The sequence below is a fragment of the Thermobia domestica genome, chromosome 1, assembly GCF_964235325.1.
Source record: "Thermobia domestica chromosome 1, izTheDome1.hap1.1, whole genome shotgun sequence".
Lineage (NCBI taxonomy): Eukaryota > Metazoa > Arthropoda > Insecta > Zygentoma > Lepismatidae > Thermobia > Thermobia domestica.
In genome coordinates this window covers 162,101,313-162,122,240 of record NC_137454.1, presented here as the reverse complement: position 1 = coordinate 162,122,240, position 20,928 = coordinate 162,101,313, and the positions used below count along the sequence as shown (strand labels likewise).

General features: G+C 36.6%; 1 protein-coding gene across 1 annotated transcript in view; it reads right to left on the bottom strand.

The window, feature by feature from the left end:
• LOC145670164 (NFX1-type zinc finger-containing protein 1-like) overlaps window positions 1-20,228 on the bottom strand; it is a 71,934-nt gene extending 51,706 nt beyond the window's left edge. The window contains exons 1-4 of the mRNA XM_081738543.1: window positions 17,562-20,228; window positions 11,332-11,415; window positions 8,179-8,450; window positions 2,260-2,403 (exon numbers count right to left, since the gene is read on the bottom strand). Coding sequence (XP_081594669.1) covers window positions 2,260-2,403; window positions 8,179-8,450; window positions 11,332-11,415; window positions 17,562-20,205 — 3,144 coding nt within the window. The 5' untranslated portion in view covers window positions 20,206-20,228. The remainder of the gene's footprint in view (window positions 1-2,259; window positions 2,404-8,178; window positions 8,451-11,331; window positions 11,416-17,561) is intronic.
• Window positions 20,229-20,928: the final 700 nt, after the last annotated feature.

Genomic DNA, 20,928 nt, shown 5'->3' with positions numbered 1-20,928 from the left:
GATAAACAAAAGGGAGAGAGATAGAGACTTGTTCATATTGGATTGTTGTTAAGTATTCATAATTATAGTAATTCTCTATTCAAGAGCGAAGATGGATAAGGCTGTACTACCTTAGTTTTGGTTATAGAAAAGAGAACAAATTTACAAGGAGTTCATATGCCAGAAGGTCTCCCTCCGTGCAGGTTTTTAGTTTAAAATTAAAATGTAAATATCTCCTAAAAATTTCTTGTATGTTACCATAAAGAAAATAGAAAAGATGCATCTTACTTTTTCTTTTATTTCTACCAACAGATACAATCCATTTCAGTATTTGGTAATTATCCATTCGTTACTTAAATCATCTAGATATTTATTTATGTCTCAGAAATTAACTAAACTTAATTCACAAAAACAAAACAACTCAAGATAAAAAGTACCGAAACACAATGCATTAGAGAGATATGTGAACACAATCATGTAGTTAAATGTACAATACAATACATTAGAGAGATATGTGAGCACAATCATGCAGTAAATGTACAATACAATACATTAGAGAGATGTGTAAGCATAATGTTTCAAGTTTATACAATGCAGTAAAATTTACAATACAATACATTAGAGATGTGTAAGCATAATGTTTCAAGTTTATACAATGCAGTAAAATTTGCAATACAATACGGTACATTAGAGAGATATGTGAGAACAATCATGCAGTAAAATGTGCAATACAATACATTAGAGAGATATGCGAGCACAATCATGCAGTAAAATGTACAATACAAGACATCAGAGAGATATGTGAGCACAATGTTTCAAGTTTTATGCATGATCTGCTTAATATAAATGTTGATTCTTTATAAGGTTTACAACTTCAATCAGATATAATTCTTTATTGGAATCACATACAAACTTGGTTTATATGTCATTATACTGCAAAACACTTCAAGTTTGACTCAAGTGCTGAGTAGTTGCGGAGTAGACTACAAGCGGTATCACCGCTCGGTCGTTCAAAATGGATACTTTTATTATTGCGGAAAGAGCTAAGTGTGTATTTTTGTTTGGAGAAACGAAGTCAGCAACAAGTATACAGTGTAAGTTTCGCACGCAATACGGCAAGGAACCACCCAGCAGACCAACAGTGTACAAGTGGCACCAGAATTTGTTGAAACTGGTTGATCCGTGCGACATACAAAGGCTCCAGGGCTCTCACCCGTGAGTGACGATGTGGTGGAAGCAGTTAGGGAGAGTTTTGTCCATAGTCCTCGAAAATCTACACGACGTGCATCACAAGAAACTGTTATCCCTCAGACCACTGTTTGGCGTGTCTTGCGTAGACGTTTGCCCATGAAGTCATACAGACTGTCCTTGGGTCAAGCATTGAGTGAAGTGGATAAACATACCCAACATGAATTTTGTGTTACCATGTTGAATCGCATTAATGGTGATGAGTCATTCTTGAACAGTGTGGTATTCAGTGACGAATCAACTTTTCATCTTTCTGGCCGAGTCAACACACACAATTGTAGTATTTGGGGCACGGAAAATCCACATGCGTACGTGGAGCTGATTCGTGTCAGCCCCAAAGTGAAAGTGTTTTGCGCTGTTTCCAAAGCAAAGGTGTATGGATCATTCTTCTTTGCTGAGAGCACCATCACCGGCATCGCCTATCTTGATATGCTCCAGAACTTTCTTGTTCCACAGTTAGATGAAGATGACCAGGATCGCCGCTTATTATAGCAACAAGATGACGTCCCGCCGCACTACCTGATAAAAGTAAGGAAATTTCTTGATCAGTGTTTCCCAGAAAAGTGGATAGGTTATGGTGGACCAATTGTCTGGCCGCCACGGTCTTCAGATTACACACCACTTGACTTCTTTCTGTGGGAGTTTATGAAAAATAAGGTGTACACTCCTCCCCTACCTGATAATGTTAATGAACTGAAACATCGCATCACAATAGCCATCGCGGACGTTACCCCCGAAATGCTGGCTACTGTTTGGTAGGAAATTGACTTTCGTTGGGCTGTATCCAGGATGACCGCAGGTGCACACATTGAGCCATAATGGATTTGTCACAAAAAAAAAAAAACTTGAAGTGTTTTGCAGTATAATGACATATAAGCCAAGTCTGTATGTGGTTCCAATAAAGAATTATAACTGATTGAAGTTGTAAACCCTCTAAAAAATCACCCTGTATATGCATATCTCTGAAAAATAGTTTTAGAACACTTGTAAATAGAAAGAAAAATAATTTAAGAGAACTATTTTTATTATTACCTTTCTGATTAAAAACATCTGACCTGAATATGGAGTTAATATTGTTATTTCAGACGGACTATACCCTTGAAGTACTAGATATTTGGAAAAATCAAGTAGGAATGCTGCTTCATGTTGATTTTGGAAACTTGATGAATCTGGAAGCTAAAAAAGGAAAGAAAGAGGGAAATATTTTATTATATACAATACAATTTCAAACTTCACTTATTGAAACTGTTGGGAGTATTATCTCTTAAAATTGGTACACTCATTAGTCTGGCCAATCTAAGCTAGATCTGTGCTAAGTTGTTGTTGCTCATACTCAGAGTAACATACAGGGGTGGCTCTATAATGTAGTCACAAAGTCTTCCCAATTAATACGAAGAATATAAGAACTTCTGTTTACGAATGAGTTACGACTAAACACGAAGTTTCGTTACTTTAATATGGATATGGACGACCCTGATTGATGTTCATGAGAGATATGGCAATATAGCGTAAGTTACGATTCTTCTTGTTACCCTCTGCTCATGTATTCTGGTTTGATTGTTTCTAGCCTCCTCCTCCGTCGTGTAAATGTCGGGTCTCTTATACAATGTAAACACACTCTCAACCCACTGAAACAACAGACTCAACCTCCATTTCTTACCTCCCTGCGGCGGGCAGGAGATGAAGGAATAAGGTGATAATAAAACCCCTAAGCTTAGTGCCGATTCCGTGAGCCTGTTCAAATATTGTTCCATGGTGAATGTTTCGAACACATTTTTACCAGCCTCCATAGGAAATAAAATACTATTTGTCGTTTCTGTGCAGTATTCACTTTCTGCTCACTACACACGAGGGGGGCGAGAGTATTTGTTTTGCTACTCGAGGAAGAAAAACTGAAAAGACGCTATGCATGTTCTCGCGTAAATGTATGACACGAGGCTTAGTTTCATAGTTTACAGCAGTAATAGCCAATTTATGATGCTCCGTAGGCAAAAACAAAATAATTATCAAACTTCCGGGCACAATGGGCCTGGTTCATAATCAAAAGTTTACAAAAATATTTTCACAGTTTAAAAATCAAGTCTTCATAACCAGCTACACACTTCCTATTACGCCTGACGTTTAAAAAAGGAAAGAAATCATACATTATTCATTTGGTGTCTTCCCGTTCTGCCTAAGCTTTCGAGACGGGGAATTTGTGCAGTGAGGGATCTTTTCTAGGGAATTTTTCTTTAGTAATTCTAATAGATTCTGTAAGAAGAATAACTATTTCTTCAAGTTTTATATTTTAGATGTTATTCTACTTGTTCTTCTCGGAAAAATGACTAGGTACAGTTCTGTTATTAGCAGCGTTATTCACGTCTACTTTAGTAAAGATGTGATTTTTAAATACTTACAGAGAAATGGAAAATTAATTGATTCAGTTACAAGAAAGTCGTTTGACATTGTAACTGAAACGAACACAAAATAAGCTTATTTCGGTCTAGCAAGACACAGATGACATGTCTGAACTTCAATTTCTTCGGTGGCGCTAGGAGCACCTAGGCGGTCAGAACACTTACCGCTTTCTGTTTGACAAGTCCCTGTTGCCACGTTCTTACCCTACCCCTCTTCCCCGCCCCTTTCTTCTTCATTTTACCTAAACGTCAAAAAGTAGAAGACGCAAAAGTCTTTTTACTCAGGATCATTTAATTTTGTGTTGGTAGTGGATACAAAATTTGTTTATTTTGTAAAACTATTTTCAGACTAGCGCATGTCTGTTAGTGTCTAGCTTCCGTGTAGGCACTTGTATGAGTTCTTTACTCGTTTTAGGCCTATATACCGGAACGTTTTCGTTTAGGTATGCATTCTGCCGTTCCATTATTATAATTGATTTACGTAAATTCTCTTGCACTTCGTTAAAACGGAAGATAAAAGACTACGAAAGACTTACTATATAATGATGCAATAGACTAGGCTTTCTCAAGAGCACCGATCCGAGAGGGCCCCGCCTTCCCAAAGCTCATGTGGGCCCCCTATTGTATTTATGAATATTCAATATTCGGCATAATTTGAATGCAAATTGTCTTAAAATTCTTATATATATACCTTCTGCATCTGAATGCCTCCCCCCAATTTACAAAGAACTCGGCGCCCTTGGACTTCCTCAATCTACTTATTTTATATCATCACCACCACCTACCACATATCCCCAGATAGCACGAATACTTGCGGCAATTTTTTGCTTCGTTTAGTGGAACAATTAATCTGAAAGTTTGCGAAGGCAAACTTTCTTAATATTTATTAAAATCTTTCAATATGATCTGCAAATTTTCGCTGATTTGTAAAAATAAATTCACCACTGCAATTAACTTGCATCTTTTTTGAAAATATAGCGTTGAAAGTTTGCCGTCGCAAACAGTTCGCAACTCTGTAAAAAACTTGTTTCGAAAAACTTGCTGACAGCAAATATGTGATGATATTACCGAGTGCGCGCGCATCGTACCCAGAATTCACTCCGTTACATGAACTGTGACAAAACAAGCGGGAAGTGAGAATCGGGAAAAACCAATACACCAGAGGACTCCAGAATAAACTCACTGGTCTCTTATCAGATGTTTTTATTGACCCAGGCAGCCTGACGCTATTTTGTGAATGTGTGTGAGAGTAAGTACAGGGATATGATCGTTGAGTAAGTAGATAAATTGTGATATCCTTTGTCTGTGCGTTTATCGTTCATAAGTTTCTTATCTTTGGCAAGTAGCTAAAGATGTTTAATGCTTGCCAGTAAGAAAAGACGGATCCACATTATAAAAATTTTGATGTTTTCTTAAAGTTAGGTTTCACTTTACAAATTTGCAGCAAACATTACCTGATACATTTGCAACAAACATGATCTTGCGATCGTGAAAACACTTTCTGCAATGTTGCTGCAAACCTTTTGATATTTTCACCAAATTTATCAGCTCATTTTCGGAAATTTTGTCAAAGAAAATTTGCACAAAATATTTGCAGCAAAGTCCTGGTAAACTTTCTTGCTGTGCAGTCGCAAACATTTCGTTTGTATTGGCAGATGTTTTCATTTTCTGAGGCAACTTTGCTGCAAACTCAGTCAGCGTCAACTTCGTTATTTGCATTGAACTTTCGGCAAATTTTCTCATTTGAAAAGGCAAGTTTTTTGCAAACTTTTAAGTTTGTCTTTCCAAATTTTTAAACATTTTTAAAAAAAATTTCTGTGCTATCTGGGATCAAGCTTGCAGCATGTTTGAAAATTCAATATTAAATATGTATTTTGCTTAAATTTAATAAGTTTATTAATATATTAGTTAGCTAATACACTAATAATTATTAATATATTAGGGGAACTAAATATTAATATTATATTCTGCAGGTCTTTGGGACAACTGGAAACTTACGGAAGCATGCAACCTCGAAGACAATTTGGATGGATGGAACCTTTAAAGCACCTCCCCATATATTTCAGCAGCTTTACACTATACATGGGACTTATTTGGGGCAGACTTTTCCGTTCCTACTTTGTTTATTGCCTACTAAGAAAGAGGAAGACTATCGTAGGATGCTGCTTCTGATTAAAGATGCGGCTTCTGCAAGTGGTTTCAACTTTAACCCTACTACAGTGATTATAGACTTCGAAAGAGCGGTTACCAATGCCGGTACTGGTGTTTTTCCGGATGCAGCCATTCGTGGATGTTTCTTCAATTACACCCAATGTTTGTGGAGAAAAGTTCAGTCATCGTGAGTGTCCACTTTTTATGAAGAAGACAAAGAGGTCAGGAAGTGGATACCACGGGCTGCTGCACTACCACTTGTGCCAATGGAGCAAGTGAGTGACATGTTCCTGCACCTTCAAGAGAATGCCCCAGAAGTGCAAAACGCAGAAAAGTTTCATGGCTATTTAGTCGCAACATGGTTGGACGATACAGACGCCATCTTCACAAAGTAAGTACGATATAGTAGTTACCTTATTTTCTACGCTATTTTACTATCTGTTTTTCGTTTGAAATGTTTTTTACCAAATATATACGGTTTTCGTTTGGGAAACGAAATCTATGTACGTTAGCAGTGATTAGTATTTCATATGTACTCATTAGGTCATTTTAGTCCTTTAGTTTCGTTTGACATTACTGTATTGCCTATGTGCTCTACAATTGTGAGCTCAGAAGTTTCTGCATATGAAATGGTACATAGGTCTTTAATGGAGTGTGGTAAGCGTAATTATTATTCTCATTCCATAAGAAAATCATTTCTGAGGTCTGCATGTCAATACGAAATTTTAATCTGCTCATACCAGAGATCTGAAATTAACCCCATAGTAGTGTAATGATTACAAAACTAAATACTTATAAATTTACCGTGTTACTAACAACAAACAACAGACACTATCCTTAGTCAAACTTCCAATCGCTGTTGAATGTCAATTGTCAAGCTTTGATTTGTTTCATGTAATTAATGTTTCTCTTTTTCCAGAGGTATATGGAACCCATTATGATAATGATGAGGGAAGAACAACTAATGTTGTAGAGGGGTGGCACTCTAAATTAAACAGAAAACTGACAAAAGAACATCCGAATATTTTTACATTTGTACAGCCGTTGCAACAAGAACAAAGTGAGAATGAAGCTTGCATGCTAATGTTAGAGGTAGGAAAAAAGCCGAAGGAACCAAAGCTGAAATATAGGCGAATTGAACAGAAAATAAAATCATTGAAAAGACGTCTGGAATTACATGTAATAGACTTGGTGGCTTACACAGATGCAGTTGCATACTGTTTGCATTTAGAACAGTGATGGTGAGATGTTTAAAATATATTGGCTATATTGACGATATGTGGTATTTACATTGACGATTGCATGTAGTATAGAATTGTGTTAGAAGACAAATCACCTGTTAAGGTAATACCGAAGAAGGAGCTGTGATGTAGAAGACAGAGGCTCTTTTTTTCAAAAGGGCCGCCTTATGCACCCTCTTGCATTGTTTGTTTAATGTATGGCCAAACATGTCTCGGAGATGTGAACTGTGGCATTTTTTTTAGTACTGCAAACCTTAGCATGCTGGAGGTAAACTACTGGAAACGAAAATATAATTTTGTTTTGAAATGACTTGATATTAGATCGAAATAAGTTTTTTTTTTTTTTTTTAATGTTCGTTTTAGATACAATGTATAATGGCTTTCTTGCAACTGAGTCAATCAATTATCCATGTATGATGAAACTTGTAGAGATAGTTGTTGTTCTTACAGAAGCTTTTAGAATTACTAAAGAAATATTCCCTCCTGCACAGAATTCCCCGTCTCGAAAGATTAGGCAGGACGGGAAGTAAGCAGAACGGGAATTACCATTCTGTCTAAAGATAAGATCATTAAAAATATTTTCTACAAAATGCTGGAGGCTCTGTAGGCAGAACGGGAATTAGGCACAACGGGAATGAATAATTCATTTTCATTTGCTTTCCGGATCTGACTTTCGTAGGTCTGCTTCACCCTATCTCTATTGTTTAAATACACTAAGACCACGCAAAACAATTATCGAGTCTATTTAATAAACACTCAAATTTTAATTATTACAATCATATTTCTATTGCAGAACACATTAGTGCCAAGTAACGTAAGTACTACATTCATGTCATAACTTTTTTTTTTTTTTTTTTTTTGTGTTTGCGAAAAGAAATCATCTTTCTTTGGAAAGCTCAGCTCCAGGAAAGCTTAATATGAGTCTGTTCAAATACTTTTGTTCCATGGTGAATGTTTTGAACACATTTTTATCAGCTTCCAAAGGAAATAAGATGCTTTTCCTCGTTTCTGCACAGTATTCACTTTCTACTCAATACAATGCAATAATCCACACTAATATTTGATGAGGTCTTTTCATACTCTTTATTAATGAGTCATAACTCTTCTGAAACTACAACCATGCAGTTAAAAATGATATATTAACAATACCATAAAGTTCTTACCTCTTGTTCCGAATGAGAATGAGTTATAAAGAAAAGATTTTTGGATACACCAATTACGTCGTCGAAATTGAGGACGGACTTATCTTTGTGTAGCACAGGATAGATCGCTGGCACAATCAACTTAGAAATTTCTGGACGCATCCGGTGTTGGACTTCCAGTTGATCATAGTGCAAACCATTATTGATCATTCGCTCAAATAACGAAACATCAAGATGGAACTCCTTCGCTAATATATACGTTGCTGTTTTAGGCCGTAGTTGCTTGTGATCACCTATAAAAGCATATTGACACGTGTGTACACACATTATTAGCAGACAATACGCTGCAACAAATAAGTAATATTTTAAAATTAATATGAGGTATGTCCAAAAACGATCGAATTTTTGAATAGCTTATCAACTTCTGCAGATAGCATCCGTGCACACGTAGCGGCACAAGTTGGTAAAAGTCGCCTTTTACTTAGTTCCGATCTATGCGTTAGTTGTCGAGTAACTATCGACTAAGTGGCGACGTGCATAAGATGTTCTTCGGATTGGTGAAAAGATAAGAATGAAGAAGTTAGAGGAAAAACGGCTCTGTGTGAAATTTTGAGTAAAACTGGGTAAAACCTTATTGAGAACATTTCAAATACTTAACTCAACAGGATGGTTGCATTAGCCGAATGGTTAAAATGCCTCATTAAGTGCTATGATTGGTTTAAGCGTTTTAGAAAGGGCACAAATTTGGTTCCACAAGTTCCAAAGACTGAACCACTTTTCAAGTCAACAGATGACAAACATGTTGAGATTGTGCGCTTTGTAATTCGTGAACATGGTCGTGTAACTGTCTGTAAGTTTGCTGAAGACATTGAGACAAGTCTAGGATCTTGAATTTAAGTTCTGACTGAAAAACTTGCAAATTATTTGCCAAACCATCCCACTTCCATTGTGTCCCACACACCCTATTCTCCGGACATGGTTCCAACAGATCTTTTTCTACTTCTCAACTTATAGCCACTTTGGAAGGTCGTCGTTTCCAGTCCATAGAGGAAATTAAGCAAAAGGCTACACTTAATCGAAAAACGTTACTTGCAGCAGGCGTTCTAAAAGTAGAAGACACGAGATGGGAACGGTGTATTGACAGTAGAGGGAAGTACTTTGAAGGAGATAGTGGTTGAAAGGTTGTATAATAAGCAAGTAAAACAAGAAAAGAAAAAGCTCGGTCTTTTTAAACACACACCTGGTCCTTGAAAATGAACTATTTATTTTATTATTATTTTTTAAATAAAAATGCCTTATTAAGCGCGCAAAGTTTAGTTTCTTTTAAACAAAGAACATAATTTACTCCGCAAGAACTGATTGATGTATCTATATTAATAAAAATTAATGTATTTTTATACATTCTATATAATTTTCATACAGATATTTGTTATTAAATACATTCATTTTTTGGTATTCTATCCGAGTTTTATTTATATAGTTTTAACTTAATTTCAAATGGCTTTGTTCATAATGAGAGTTCGACTAAATTTCGAGGAAATTGTTGTACATTTATTGTAGTATAATTTTATTACATTTTTAAATAATTTTACATTTCTTTTACCTTACGTTTCTTCTTTATATTTTTGTTCTAAAACAATTGATTTATTAAGTTTTCTTTACAAAGTTCTTTCAGTTTCATTCTAAGTAACCTCTATTAGAGGCGATCCACTTATTCAGTCTTTCTTCTCACTGTTTGAAGCACCTCTGGAACTGTTCAACTTTCATATCATCCAGTGCCCTTTGCGAACTTCTTTTTACAGCCTCCATATCATCAGAACGCTTCCCTTTTAGATTTGTTTTTTCGTTCTCGGGAACAGGAAACAGTCGCACAGAGCTAGATCGGCGAATATGGGGGGTAGGGAACGATAGCACTTTCCTGAGAGCGAAATACCGGTCCACAGACACGAACGTGTATGGGGGGAGGGTCTTTGTCATGATGAAGGAATCAGTCATCTTATCGCCAGAGTTCCAGGTGTTTCTTTTGCACATCTTCCCGCAAACGTCTTACAACTTCCAAACAAAGTACTGGTTAAAATTCTGACCAGGGGGAAAAAATTCCCGGTACACAATTCCACGAACAATGATCATCATCTTAACATTCGACCCCTCTTGTCTTGATTCTTTTTTGGTCAGGGGGAGTCGGGGGTTTTCCACTGGCTAGACTCTTGTTTGATTTTGGTGTTATATTTGTAAAAGCAATGAGGTGAAGCTATTGGTTTCATGTGCGAGAAAACTATTTACCTTCTACTTGAGAAAAATCATCACAGAAGAAAAGCCTAACTTATTACCGGAGAGTCTAACATTATCCTTTACAGTAATCACGAAATTGGTTGAGTGTGGACATTTTGGACGTAAGAAAGGGACTTTGGAAGCTTCATTTAGTTAAAACTCGGTAAGAAGAGCAAATATGGACGTATTTATTAAACTATGTGGGCTTCTTGGCAATGATTTTTTTTTTTTTTTTTTTTTTTTTTTTTTTTAGCGCAATTCAGTGAAGGACAAGCACTTCAGTTAGATCAACATATTATATAATTAATGTTTACGTCTTCGTTTAGCAGGCTCTGCTGGATTTTTTGTTTACTCAAATAGTTAGTTCTAGTATCTTTTGTGCAAATGTGTCGAGTTCTTAGACAGTGAAAGCACAAAGGTTTCAGTGCCAGGTTACTCGAGAAGGTCTATGATTAATAGGCTATTAGGAAAATTGTTGAATTACGAAGTAGCAATTTGTCGGAAACAACAAAGTGTTGATAGAAGTTGATGTGTTTATCATAGATTATACTACATATCTTCACTAAAAGCAGTCTGATAGGCCATAATACTTCCTTGATTGTAAAACAATAGGTACTTTTTTCAAACATTCTGCTACATTTCCACTTGGAATGAAAGAATCATCTAACTTCTGGAGACAAGCTGTGTGTGCACAAAACGAAGTCTCCCATAGTGTAGCAAATGTTTACAGAGGACCATACAACAAAGTACAGTTGTGCCCTGAACGGAAAGAGAAGTTACGAACTAGCACTTTCTGAATGTATACGTTAAAAGTATGCTACTTCCTACAATATTAATTTACAAGGTGAATACCTACATCTTTTCCAATTGTAAAGGGAATATTATTAATATTAATAGACTTACCTATTAGAATAAGATGTTCGCAGGCGGAGGTAAGAGACGCAACAATATGTGATTCCAAGACTTCAGCAGCTTCCTCCACAATAACTAACAAATATAATAATAAAAATAATTACGGTACATAGAATACGATAACAAAGTTTAATCTGCGTTGGCTTTTTAGCTAAATGCTAAAGAAGACATTAGTTTCCTAGAACTTTTATTTTCATTTTTGCAAAAATTAAAGACGAAACCCTGCAGGAATTACTGCTGCATTCGACGAAGAAGGATTGTTCGATTATCCAGACTCCAGATATACTCACTAACCATTCAACCTTTTTTGAACCATTCAATCTTTTCACTGAGTTCAAATATGAGTGCTTGTATTCAGAGACCGTCAAACTTTCCTTCTGAGATTATTTCACAATTAATGAAATGTTATATTACAATCTAGCATGAAAAAAATAACACATGATGAAGTTTCAAAACGAACGAGATAACACAGAAGACATTTTTGTAGTGTATAGTCGTCCACCGTCACTATCGCGACGGCGGCCATAGTGATAATACCGAATTCTGCAGTCATCACTGTAATGGCCACAGCACTGAAAAGATTAATTTGTTTGACTTAGACTTTTTCTTGACACTAAGAAGATCCACTACTACTCTATACTGCAGTCATCTACCGTAAATCACCTTCGTTTAAATCATTTGGTTTTTTCTCCTTTTTAAAGAAATTTATATTTCTTTATACTACGAATACCATCTATAAACTGTTCCGAAAGATGATGCATAACAACCAAAAAGTTGTCCCCAAACGCATGGACAATATTGTGTATGTCTGTCATTGCAACTATGCTGTGATAGGTAGCTTAGCCTATTGAACACTTGTATATTCTTTATCATGTAGATGCGTATTGCAGAGTATGCATGAATAATGTGCTTCGAAATTGTTTATGTACATTTGTTGCGTACCCCGACAACAGATAAGAAATTTTTCCTCACAAAGGAACCTTCCAAAAATGATAGTTGCAGTGAAAGATGTGACCTATGCCAATTGAAAGAGCTGTAACAGAGATGAGCATTCCCAAAAAATTAGCTGCCCATAGCAATAGGCTCAAGAAATATAAGGGGTGGAAACAGCAAGGTTGGATAAGAGGGGGAAAAGTGCAAATTCCGCAAAAAGGGGGGCACGACCAAATACAATGCTGACAAGTGATGCATAGAAAGAGACTTGCCACAATAGGGAACAAATGAAGGCTACCATTGGGGTTAACAGTGTTGCCAACTGCAATGAAAAGTATATGTTTTGCAAAGAGCACTATATGAAGTGAGTGCAATATTTAGTGTCAACCTGTCATGTAGAACATAAGATATGACGTGTATAATCAGTGGTACAATCTAACAAAAGAAAATAGAAAAAACAGAAGACGAAAAATACGGAAAAGACAGAGTTGGCCAAAATGCGCCACATTTGATCACGAGCTGTGCATATTAGAATGAACAAAACAAGAAAGCACCAACTATGCAGGAAACCGACGTACCTAGAGTCGAAAAGAAAAACGAGTGCCAAAGTTGGCAACACTGGCCATGAAAATCCAGACAAGTTTAATATAGTTAGGTCACTCGCTTCACAAAAACAAAATTCCGGCAACAGGCATCACTGCATCAATGCTGGAATGATTGAGGCAATGTCAAGTCGGGGAACATGAAATTGTTGGGTTGAGCCAACAACCGATAATAAAAGTATTATGTCATGGTTGGGTCGTATGTGGGAATATACAGGGTGTCCCACCAAACTTTGTGACCTGAAAGACTTGCGAAACGAACAAAAATGTGACGGATCCAGTTGTGCAGGAATGTACCAATGTCAGGGGGGTGATAAAAGTCTGTGAGCAGCAAGTGCTCCCAGGATCCCCATCATAGGGCCCTAGGAGCCAACTTCAAACTTTCAAATGGCAACAGGGACCGAGTGGTACTTCTTTCGATAGATCATGGAATGTGCAACAACACCTATAGGAAACATTTGCTATATGAAGGAAGGAATTTAAAATGGCTGCCACAATTATATGTCGTGTCTTAACATGGCATCGAACATTGTGATCTCAAATTGCTGCGAAGCGAAAAGAGATGTTGCAAATCCATTTGCACAGAAATGTACTCATGTCGAAGGCCAAGAAAACTTTGTAAGAAGCAAGTTTCTCAGGGCCCCCATCATAAGGCTCGAGTGGTCAACCGCAACATTTCAAATGGGAACAGGGGGCGGATGATATTTCTTTGGATAGATGCAACACCGCCTATAAGAAACATTTGCTATATGAAGCACGGGTTGCAAAATGGCCGCTAAAAATGCACGTTGTTCTTGTCACCGAGCAGATATTTTGGCGGCCATTTTGAAATACCATATAGTAAATATTTCTGATATGCGTTGTTGCATGCATTTCATATTCCCCGACTTGACATTGCCTCAATCAGTCCAGCATTGATGCATTCCGAGTGATGCCTGTCGCCGGAATTTTCTTTTTGTGAAGCGAGTGGCCTAACTATATTAGACTTGTCTGGATTTTCATGGCCAGTGTTGCCAACTTTGGAACTTGTTTTTCTTTTCGACTCTAGGTACGTCGGTTTCCTGCATAGTTGGTGTTTACTTGTTTTGTTCATTCTAATATGCACAGCTCGTGATCAAATGTGGCGCATTATGGCCAACCCCGTCTTTTCCGTATTTTTCGTACTTCTGTTTTTCTATTTTCTTTTGTTAGATTGTACTACTGATTATACACGTCATATCTTATGTTCTACATGACAGGTTGACACTAAATATTGCACTCACTTCATATAGTGCTCTTTGCAAAACATATACTTTTCATTGCAGTTGGCAACACTGTTAACCCCAATGGTGGCCTTCATTTGTTCCCTATTGTGGCAAGTCTCTTTCTATACATCACTTGTCAGCATTGTATTTTGTCGTGACCCCTTTTTTTTTTTTTTTTGCGGAATTTGCACTTTTCTCCTCTTGTCCGACCTTGCTGTTTCCCGAACTTCCACCCCTTATATTTCTTGAACCTATTGCTATGAGCAGCTAATTTTTTGGGAATACTCATCTCTGTTACAGCTCTTCTAATTGGCATAGGTCACAACTTTCACTGCAACTATCATTTTCGGAAGGTTCCCTTGTCAGCACTGTCAGTAAAGAATTTTGGATTTTGTCCTAACAAACCCAGACATTTCTTTTTCTCAACAATAATGAAGGGTTGATGAGATACAAGCTCAACATATCAATGCAATGGAAATACAAGAGTCTCAGACTGGTAAAGATTTTTGTATATGCCCGCGGTAAAATATCATGTTACCATCTTTTGGAGCAAAAGGCCACAGATATTTTGCTCATGTAATTCGTCCAAACATATGGATAGCTCAGGAATTCGATGCTAACAGCATTATATCACTCCAGGATGTGATAGAGAAAACGTCATGGCAAAATGTCGACATATCAGCTACTCCTCCATGGCAATGCGCCTGTGCACGAGACGTATAAAGCACAGGCTGAAAGCAAAGCATGTGATTTAGAATAGGTAAATCATCCACTGTACAATATACGTCGCCAATTGTAACTACGTATTTCCTGTTTCAAAATCTTATAGTTTCTGCTTGGACAACATTCTACTAGGTAATTTTCTAAGAAACTTGTGAAAGGACCTACTTAATGAGATTACCATATATAATCTTTTTAAATCGGTTTAAGGAAAAATTGTACTGCATATTTCGTATTAGATAATACTCTAGCTTAATAAGAAAAAATATAAGAATAAAAACTTCTTCGTAAAGTAATAATTCAATTATGCCTTAAACATTTCTTTAGTTAATCAAACAGATTAAAATTACATTAATTCTCTTATCTTTGCACACTTTATTAGCGACATTTAGAGAAATAATAGATTTACTGTTACTAAAACTAATATTGTCACATTTATACGCATATTGCAAGTTGTAAAATATCATTAATTTAGTTACAATTCTGTTCTAGATTGGGACGGATACTATATTTTATTCGAATAATATGAATACTATATTATATTATAGTTCATTTCTTTTGATTATGAACTAATTAAGCCCACTTTTATCAAGTAAGATTAATAAGATTAAACGCATACTGTACTATTCCGTAAATTATTTTGTTCATTAAAGAGAGAATAATAATAAAATTAAATTCTCAATTTTATTCTATCAATAATAGTATGCATTATAAATGTATTGGTGAGTACACTATGGATTAGGAGCTTCGATTTAGCATGGGGCCCGTAAAAACTTGTCATTATACATTGTGGGTCAAATAAAAGTGGCCCGGAGAACAGAGTTCCAGGGTACAAAGAAACACACGAAATGAAAAGAAATAGCTCGCTAACCTGCTTTTAACAGATATTGAAAATGACCACTATTCATCTCTTGAATGACCACATGAATGAAAATGACCACAATTTCAGGTGTTCGGACACGTTTTGGACTGTTTTTTGCTTTATGCAAAACAGATTCTCTCTGACTAATCGTTGCATTGTACTCTGCTGACACTTTGACACTATGATATTCATGGACAAACAACTGACCGCACTCTTTCCACGAATTTGATTTCACGTAAGTTTCCACAACGAACACCTCTGCTGCACTGTGAGTACCATATTCATCTGTGCACCGCTCAACTCACACTGGCATACACCGCACTAAGGTCTGAACCACTGGTGTGCGTGTCACGTGTTGTGAATGTTGAAAACTTGGAAGTATCAGAAGAAAATGCTGAAGCGGTATCTTCAGCATATATTCACGTTCAATCGTATCCACAAGTCCGGGCCGCTTTTATTTGCCCCATCCTGTATATATATATATATATATATATATATATATATATACAGAGGGTTGATTAATTCGTCTGTCACTTTCATTTGTTCACTGTGCAAAAGTGGTATGAGGTAAAGCCGTCCAATTTGGTGTAAGTTTAGACGAAGGACATAAGTTTTGTTTCGCCATAGAAGCATGTCACTTGTACTAAAGATTGAAGAGATATAGGGTCAAAGGTCAAATTGCGATTTTTCCTTATGGGATTGCAATGGTAAATTCTGAAAGAGCCTGAGAAAACGTAAATCGAAGTGATAACAAAGAAAAAGCACTTTGTTAACATTAAGACTGTACACTGCCCTCCACCGAAGATCAAGAGTTTACTACCAAGTGCAAAAGACTCATTGGGATTAAAGACACCAGGCATCTATAGGATCACCTGTGAATGTAACCCTACTTACATAGGTGAAACAGGAAGGAACATTGAAGACAAAATGAAAGAACACCAGCGACACACCAGACTTAAACAACCGGGAAAATCTGCAATAGCCGAACACTGCATACAATACAATCATACGGCCATGTGGGACCAAATTGAAGTACTAAAGAAAAGCAAACAGTTCTGGGACAGGAAAATACATGAATCTCTCTTCATCCGTACATACAAGCCATCCATCAACAGAGACGAAGGTTATCATCTACCTGACATCTGGATCCAGCTTCTCACTACGAAAAGAACCATCAGCCAATCAGATAGCAGTTTCCACCAGCAAAATCACAGCACGCCATTGGCCAACAGAAACAACCAATAGGAACACAGCGATTCTTAAAGACCACAATATAATCTGTACGACCAGCACACTTCAACACATAGCTTTGAAGATGTTGCCGCTGTATGGTAACGAAAGGTCAGCACAGCAACACTCACTCTGGCAGCAATCCCGAGAACATTGGATTAATAAGAACCAATATATGTTGACAGTAAAATAGTTTAGAATGATCGAGTCCCTGGTGTGATGACTACAGTATCTCATGTTACGGAGTCCCCTACCCTTTACGAAATCCTGGCTACGTGCCTGATTAGTAGGTATTTCATGGCTTTTCATATCTGTATATTGAAGAGTGTAATGTGGTGTAGTGTGTATAGTGAAGAGTGTTCATGATTCATGTTAAATCGAAACTCCGAATGCTTAATAGCTATATCCACATCTGCTCACAAGCCTGATTATTATAACAATTAATTTTGATGTAGATTTGACCAATACATTGTTTCCTTATGTGATTGATCCACGAACAAGATAATCGACGACCAACACCTTGAACATATCCGTAGTTTGTTATAAATAGATCCAGAATTATAATGAGATATAAATGTATACACATATTTAGAAGTACATATTTTTCATGTTAAGGAATCAGCAACTTACCAATTTTCGGCTTCAGTTGCTGCAATACGTTCTGCATCTTTGCTGCTCCTGTGGTAGTCATACCTACAACATGAGAGTTCTTCAAAATGCGTATGTCCTCTTCTTGTTGAAGATCAGTATAGGCCTTGTATTCAACATAATATTGTGATTTGGTTTCGAGCAATTCATCATTTAAGATCTTTTCGAGTCTACGCACCCAACAAAAATACAACTGCCACCTTTCTGCATACAAGAGCTTTGATATATCCGTTAGCCTTAACAAGTTGTTTAAATTACTGCCATTTCTACAGTCACTTGTAGTAAGCTTATCACTAAAGTACCTTTGTTTGTGAATAAGACGCCTTAATTTATCCGTCAGTTCTCTAAATTTTGCATCGATTCTACTTGTATCAACAAGTTCTTCATTATAACAATCTATTTCCTGTTGAACAGAGTCTATATCACATTTCAAAGCGGAAAAATGTAACTCGAATTCTACACGAAAATCTGGTATCAATTGTGGAATGTCATCTGCCGAATTCAGCAATGGATTTTCCAAGGCGATATCATTTTTAGATGCAAGCTCTTTAGTTTCATCCACTTTAGTGTATTCTTCTTCATCACTGTGGTCTTCTGCATTATACAACCAATCAGAAAGGAGACATATTTTGTTTTCCGTTAATGAAACATACTGTTCATCATTAAGAATATTAAATTTTCGTAGCGTTTCAATTGAAACAATTCCGAAATCCTCTGTAACTCTCTTAAGTCCATACTCTATAAGTTGAAGTTTTGTAGCACAGTCATCTAATTTTCTCTGAGTTACATTTAAGGTAGCTAAGCCTCGTCTTCCAAGTCTAAATTGCCTTCTTTTTTCTCTCAAGTTGTATACTTTCATTGTCGCGTTTCGTGATTGATCACCTACACGAACTAAATTTTTGGTGAATTTTGTTAAACCTTCCAGGAACAGATCCAAAGCATGATTTGTGTAACATACAATCAACAATGGACAGTTGCTTTCGCTTGACATCACTATGTTCTCAATCAAAACTTTCGCTATTTTTAATCCTAGATATGTTTTCCCTGTTCCAGGGGGGCCTTGAATAATAACGAATTCTCTTGTCAAGGCTGATTGAAATGCTCTGTATTGGGAGTCATCCAATTCCAAATCACTTGCCAATAACCAATCAGCGAGTTCAAATATTGGGATATTGTTCTCGCCAATATTGTAATTATTGAATAGCCCATTTCGCAAATAAAGTGGTGGAATTGTTTCACAATTGACATCAACAATGTAGCGTTCCATGGGGAAGTCAGTAGTGCTCATTTGCTTCAGTGCAGTGAGCACATGTCTGTATGGAACAAAATAGGTCTCAGATTCAACCATTACAAATTCTTCATTAAATAAGCCCTTGGGATCTACAGGTTCTTGCAGTTCGACAGCAATAATTACAAAAGGATTAATGATTCTTTCAGTAACAGTTCCACAGATGATACTTTGTAAGTTATTACTCGTAAAGAGCAAAAGAGAGCCATTTAAAAACCGCTTGGAATGTTCACACTTAGAAAGTTCCAATTCATCTTCCTGATTGAATCTTATTCTAAAGCTCTTTTTGCCATTTACATAACGTGGTGCTTGAAATTTCATTCCTCTGTAAATTCTTACGGTCTGTGGTTTTTCATACTCAGTGTACATAGAAGCCAGATCCATATATTCGTGAATACCATTTCTCAAAGTTGCAAAAAAATCTTCTCGTAGAAGACGAAAATGGACATCTAAATAGTGTTCAACATCCGAATATGCGCCTTTCACAATGTTAGGACTTGTAGAAGTTGGTTTTTCTGACAAGATTTCTTCCAAATTGGGAAATACATTAATTTCTCTGAAATTGTTTGGTGCCTGTGCCAATTCTGAATATCCTGACTCTGCTTTACGAGTATCTGGGCTTTTGTCCCTTTTGTTTAGACCATTTAATGGTAGTTCAAAATGGACTTTTCTGTCAGAAATACGATGATGCGGATGCTCTTCTTCAGCAATTGACATTGTATCGCACTTAATAGTTTCCTGTTCACGCTTCTCAATCTCAACACGATCAAGAGATTTATCTTCTTCGCCGCTTGAAACTTTATAATCAGTTTCTAAAGATTCATCTTCACATTTCTCATTCTCAGCGTCATACGAAGAATTTACTTCATATGCGTCGTTTTTAATATTTTGGTGAGAATCATGAGAATTCTGTTTTACACATTGTGTTTTCACAATATTGATAGATCTGTCCTGTTCATGTTTATCGCGAAAGAAGGCCATCTTTCCCCTTTTGTGGCTCGGTGAGTAAGAATTTCTCGTTTGTGTTCTATCTGACGAATAACTTCTGGAATTCCGTTCTTTTCTTGATTTACTTCGGTCTCTCCAGGAATTGTTTCTGCCTCTAACATCAGATGTGCTACGACTTCTGTAGTATTCTCTTTTACTGTTGTTGCTTTCATTATAGTTAAATCTACTTCTACTTTTATCTCTACACCGGTGAGTATTTTCGTATCTTCCTTGCTTTGACATAGCATTCCCACTTGCATTTCTACCTAATGCCCCTTTAACACTTTGTGTAGCATCACTCAATGCATTATGCTTCTCAAGAGTTTCGAAAAACTTAGTTGCTAAGCTCATTTTGCAAGTGAGATTAACGTGTAATATCTGCAAAATACAAAAATAAAAAAGATAGAAAAATGAGTTACTATAACGTGTATATATTTTGTTAAGAAAAAATAGTATTATCTTATTGTTATTGATATTACCTACGGTGAAATGCTTTGAACTTATAAGGTACAGTAAAATAAGTATAATGTCACCATGTGCCTGGCGTGGAGGTCCCCACCGCAAAGATCACCATCGTGTCATCCTTGGCGAACCAGTGCTTAATCGAGGAGCTCAGGATAACAAAACTATAAATGTGAAAACACCTCCTTCTACGAAGACCAAGAAGATGAAATGCCCGTATCCATCATTCACAGCGTCTCAAATTGGAATTAGCAATCAATTTGTTGTACTGCCCTCACAAACTACAGGGAACATCGTAGCGACCGAAACTTCCACCCTAACAAGTCGGATTTATATTTATGACTATCCTCCAGGGCGACATAATAAGCTCTCTGCCATATTGCCTAAATATGCAGAGAGCTTCCGACATTTCTCATAATGTCGCAAATATGCAAAGATCTTCCGACATTTCTCATAATGTCCCAAATATAAAAATAAAATATCCCAATCACGAAGACTACACTACAGTCAAGAATTTATGCTCCAAGAACTAATATACAAAAGATAAATATACCTAAAAGTTAGTAAAACCTCCGCCTACTTCCAAACGGTTATCCGATACCTGTGTATAGA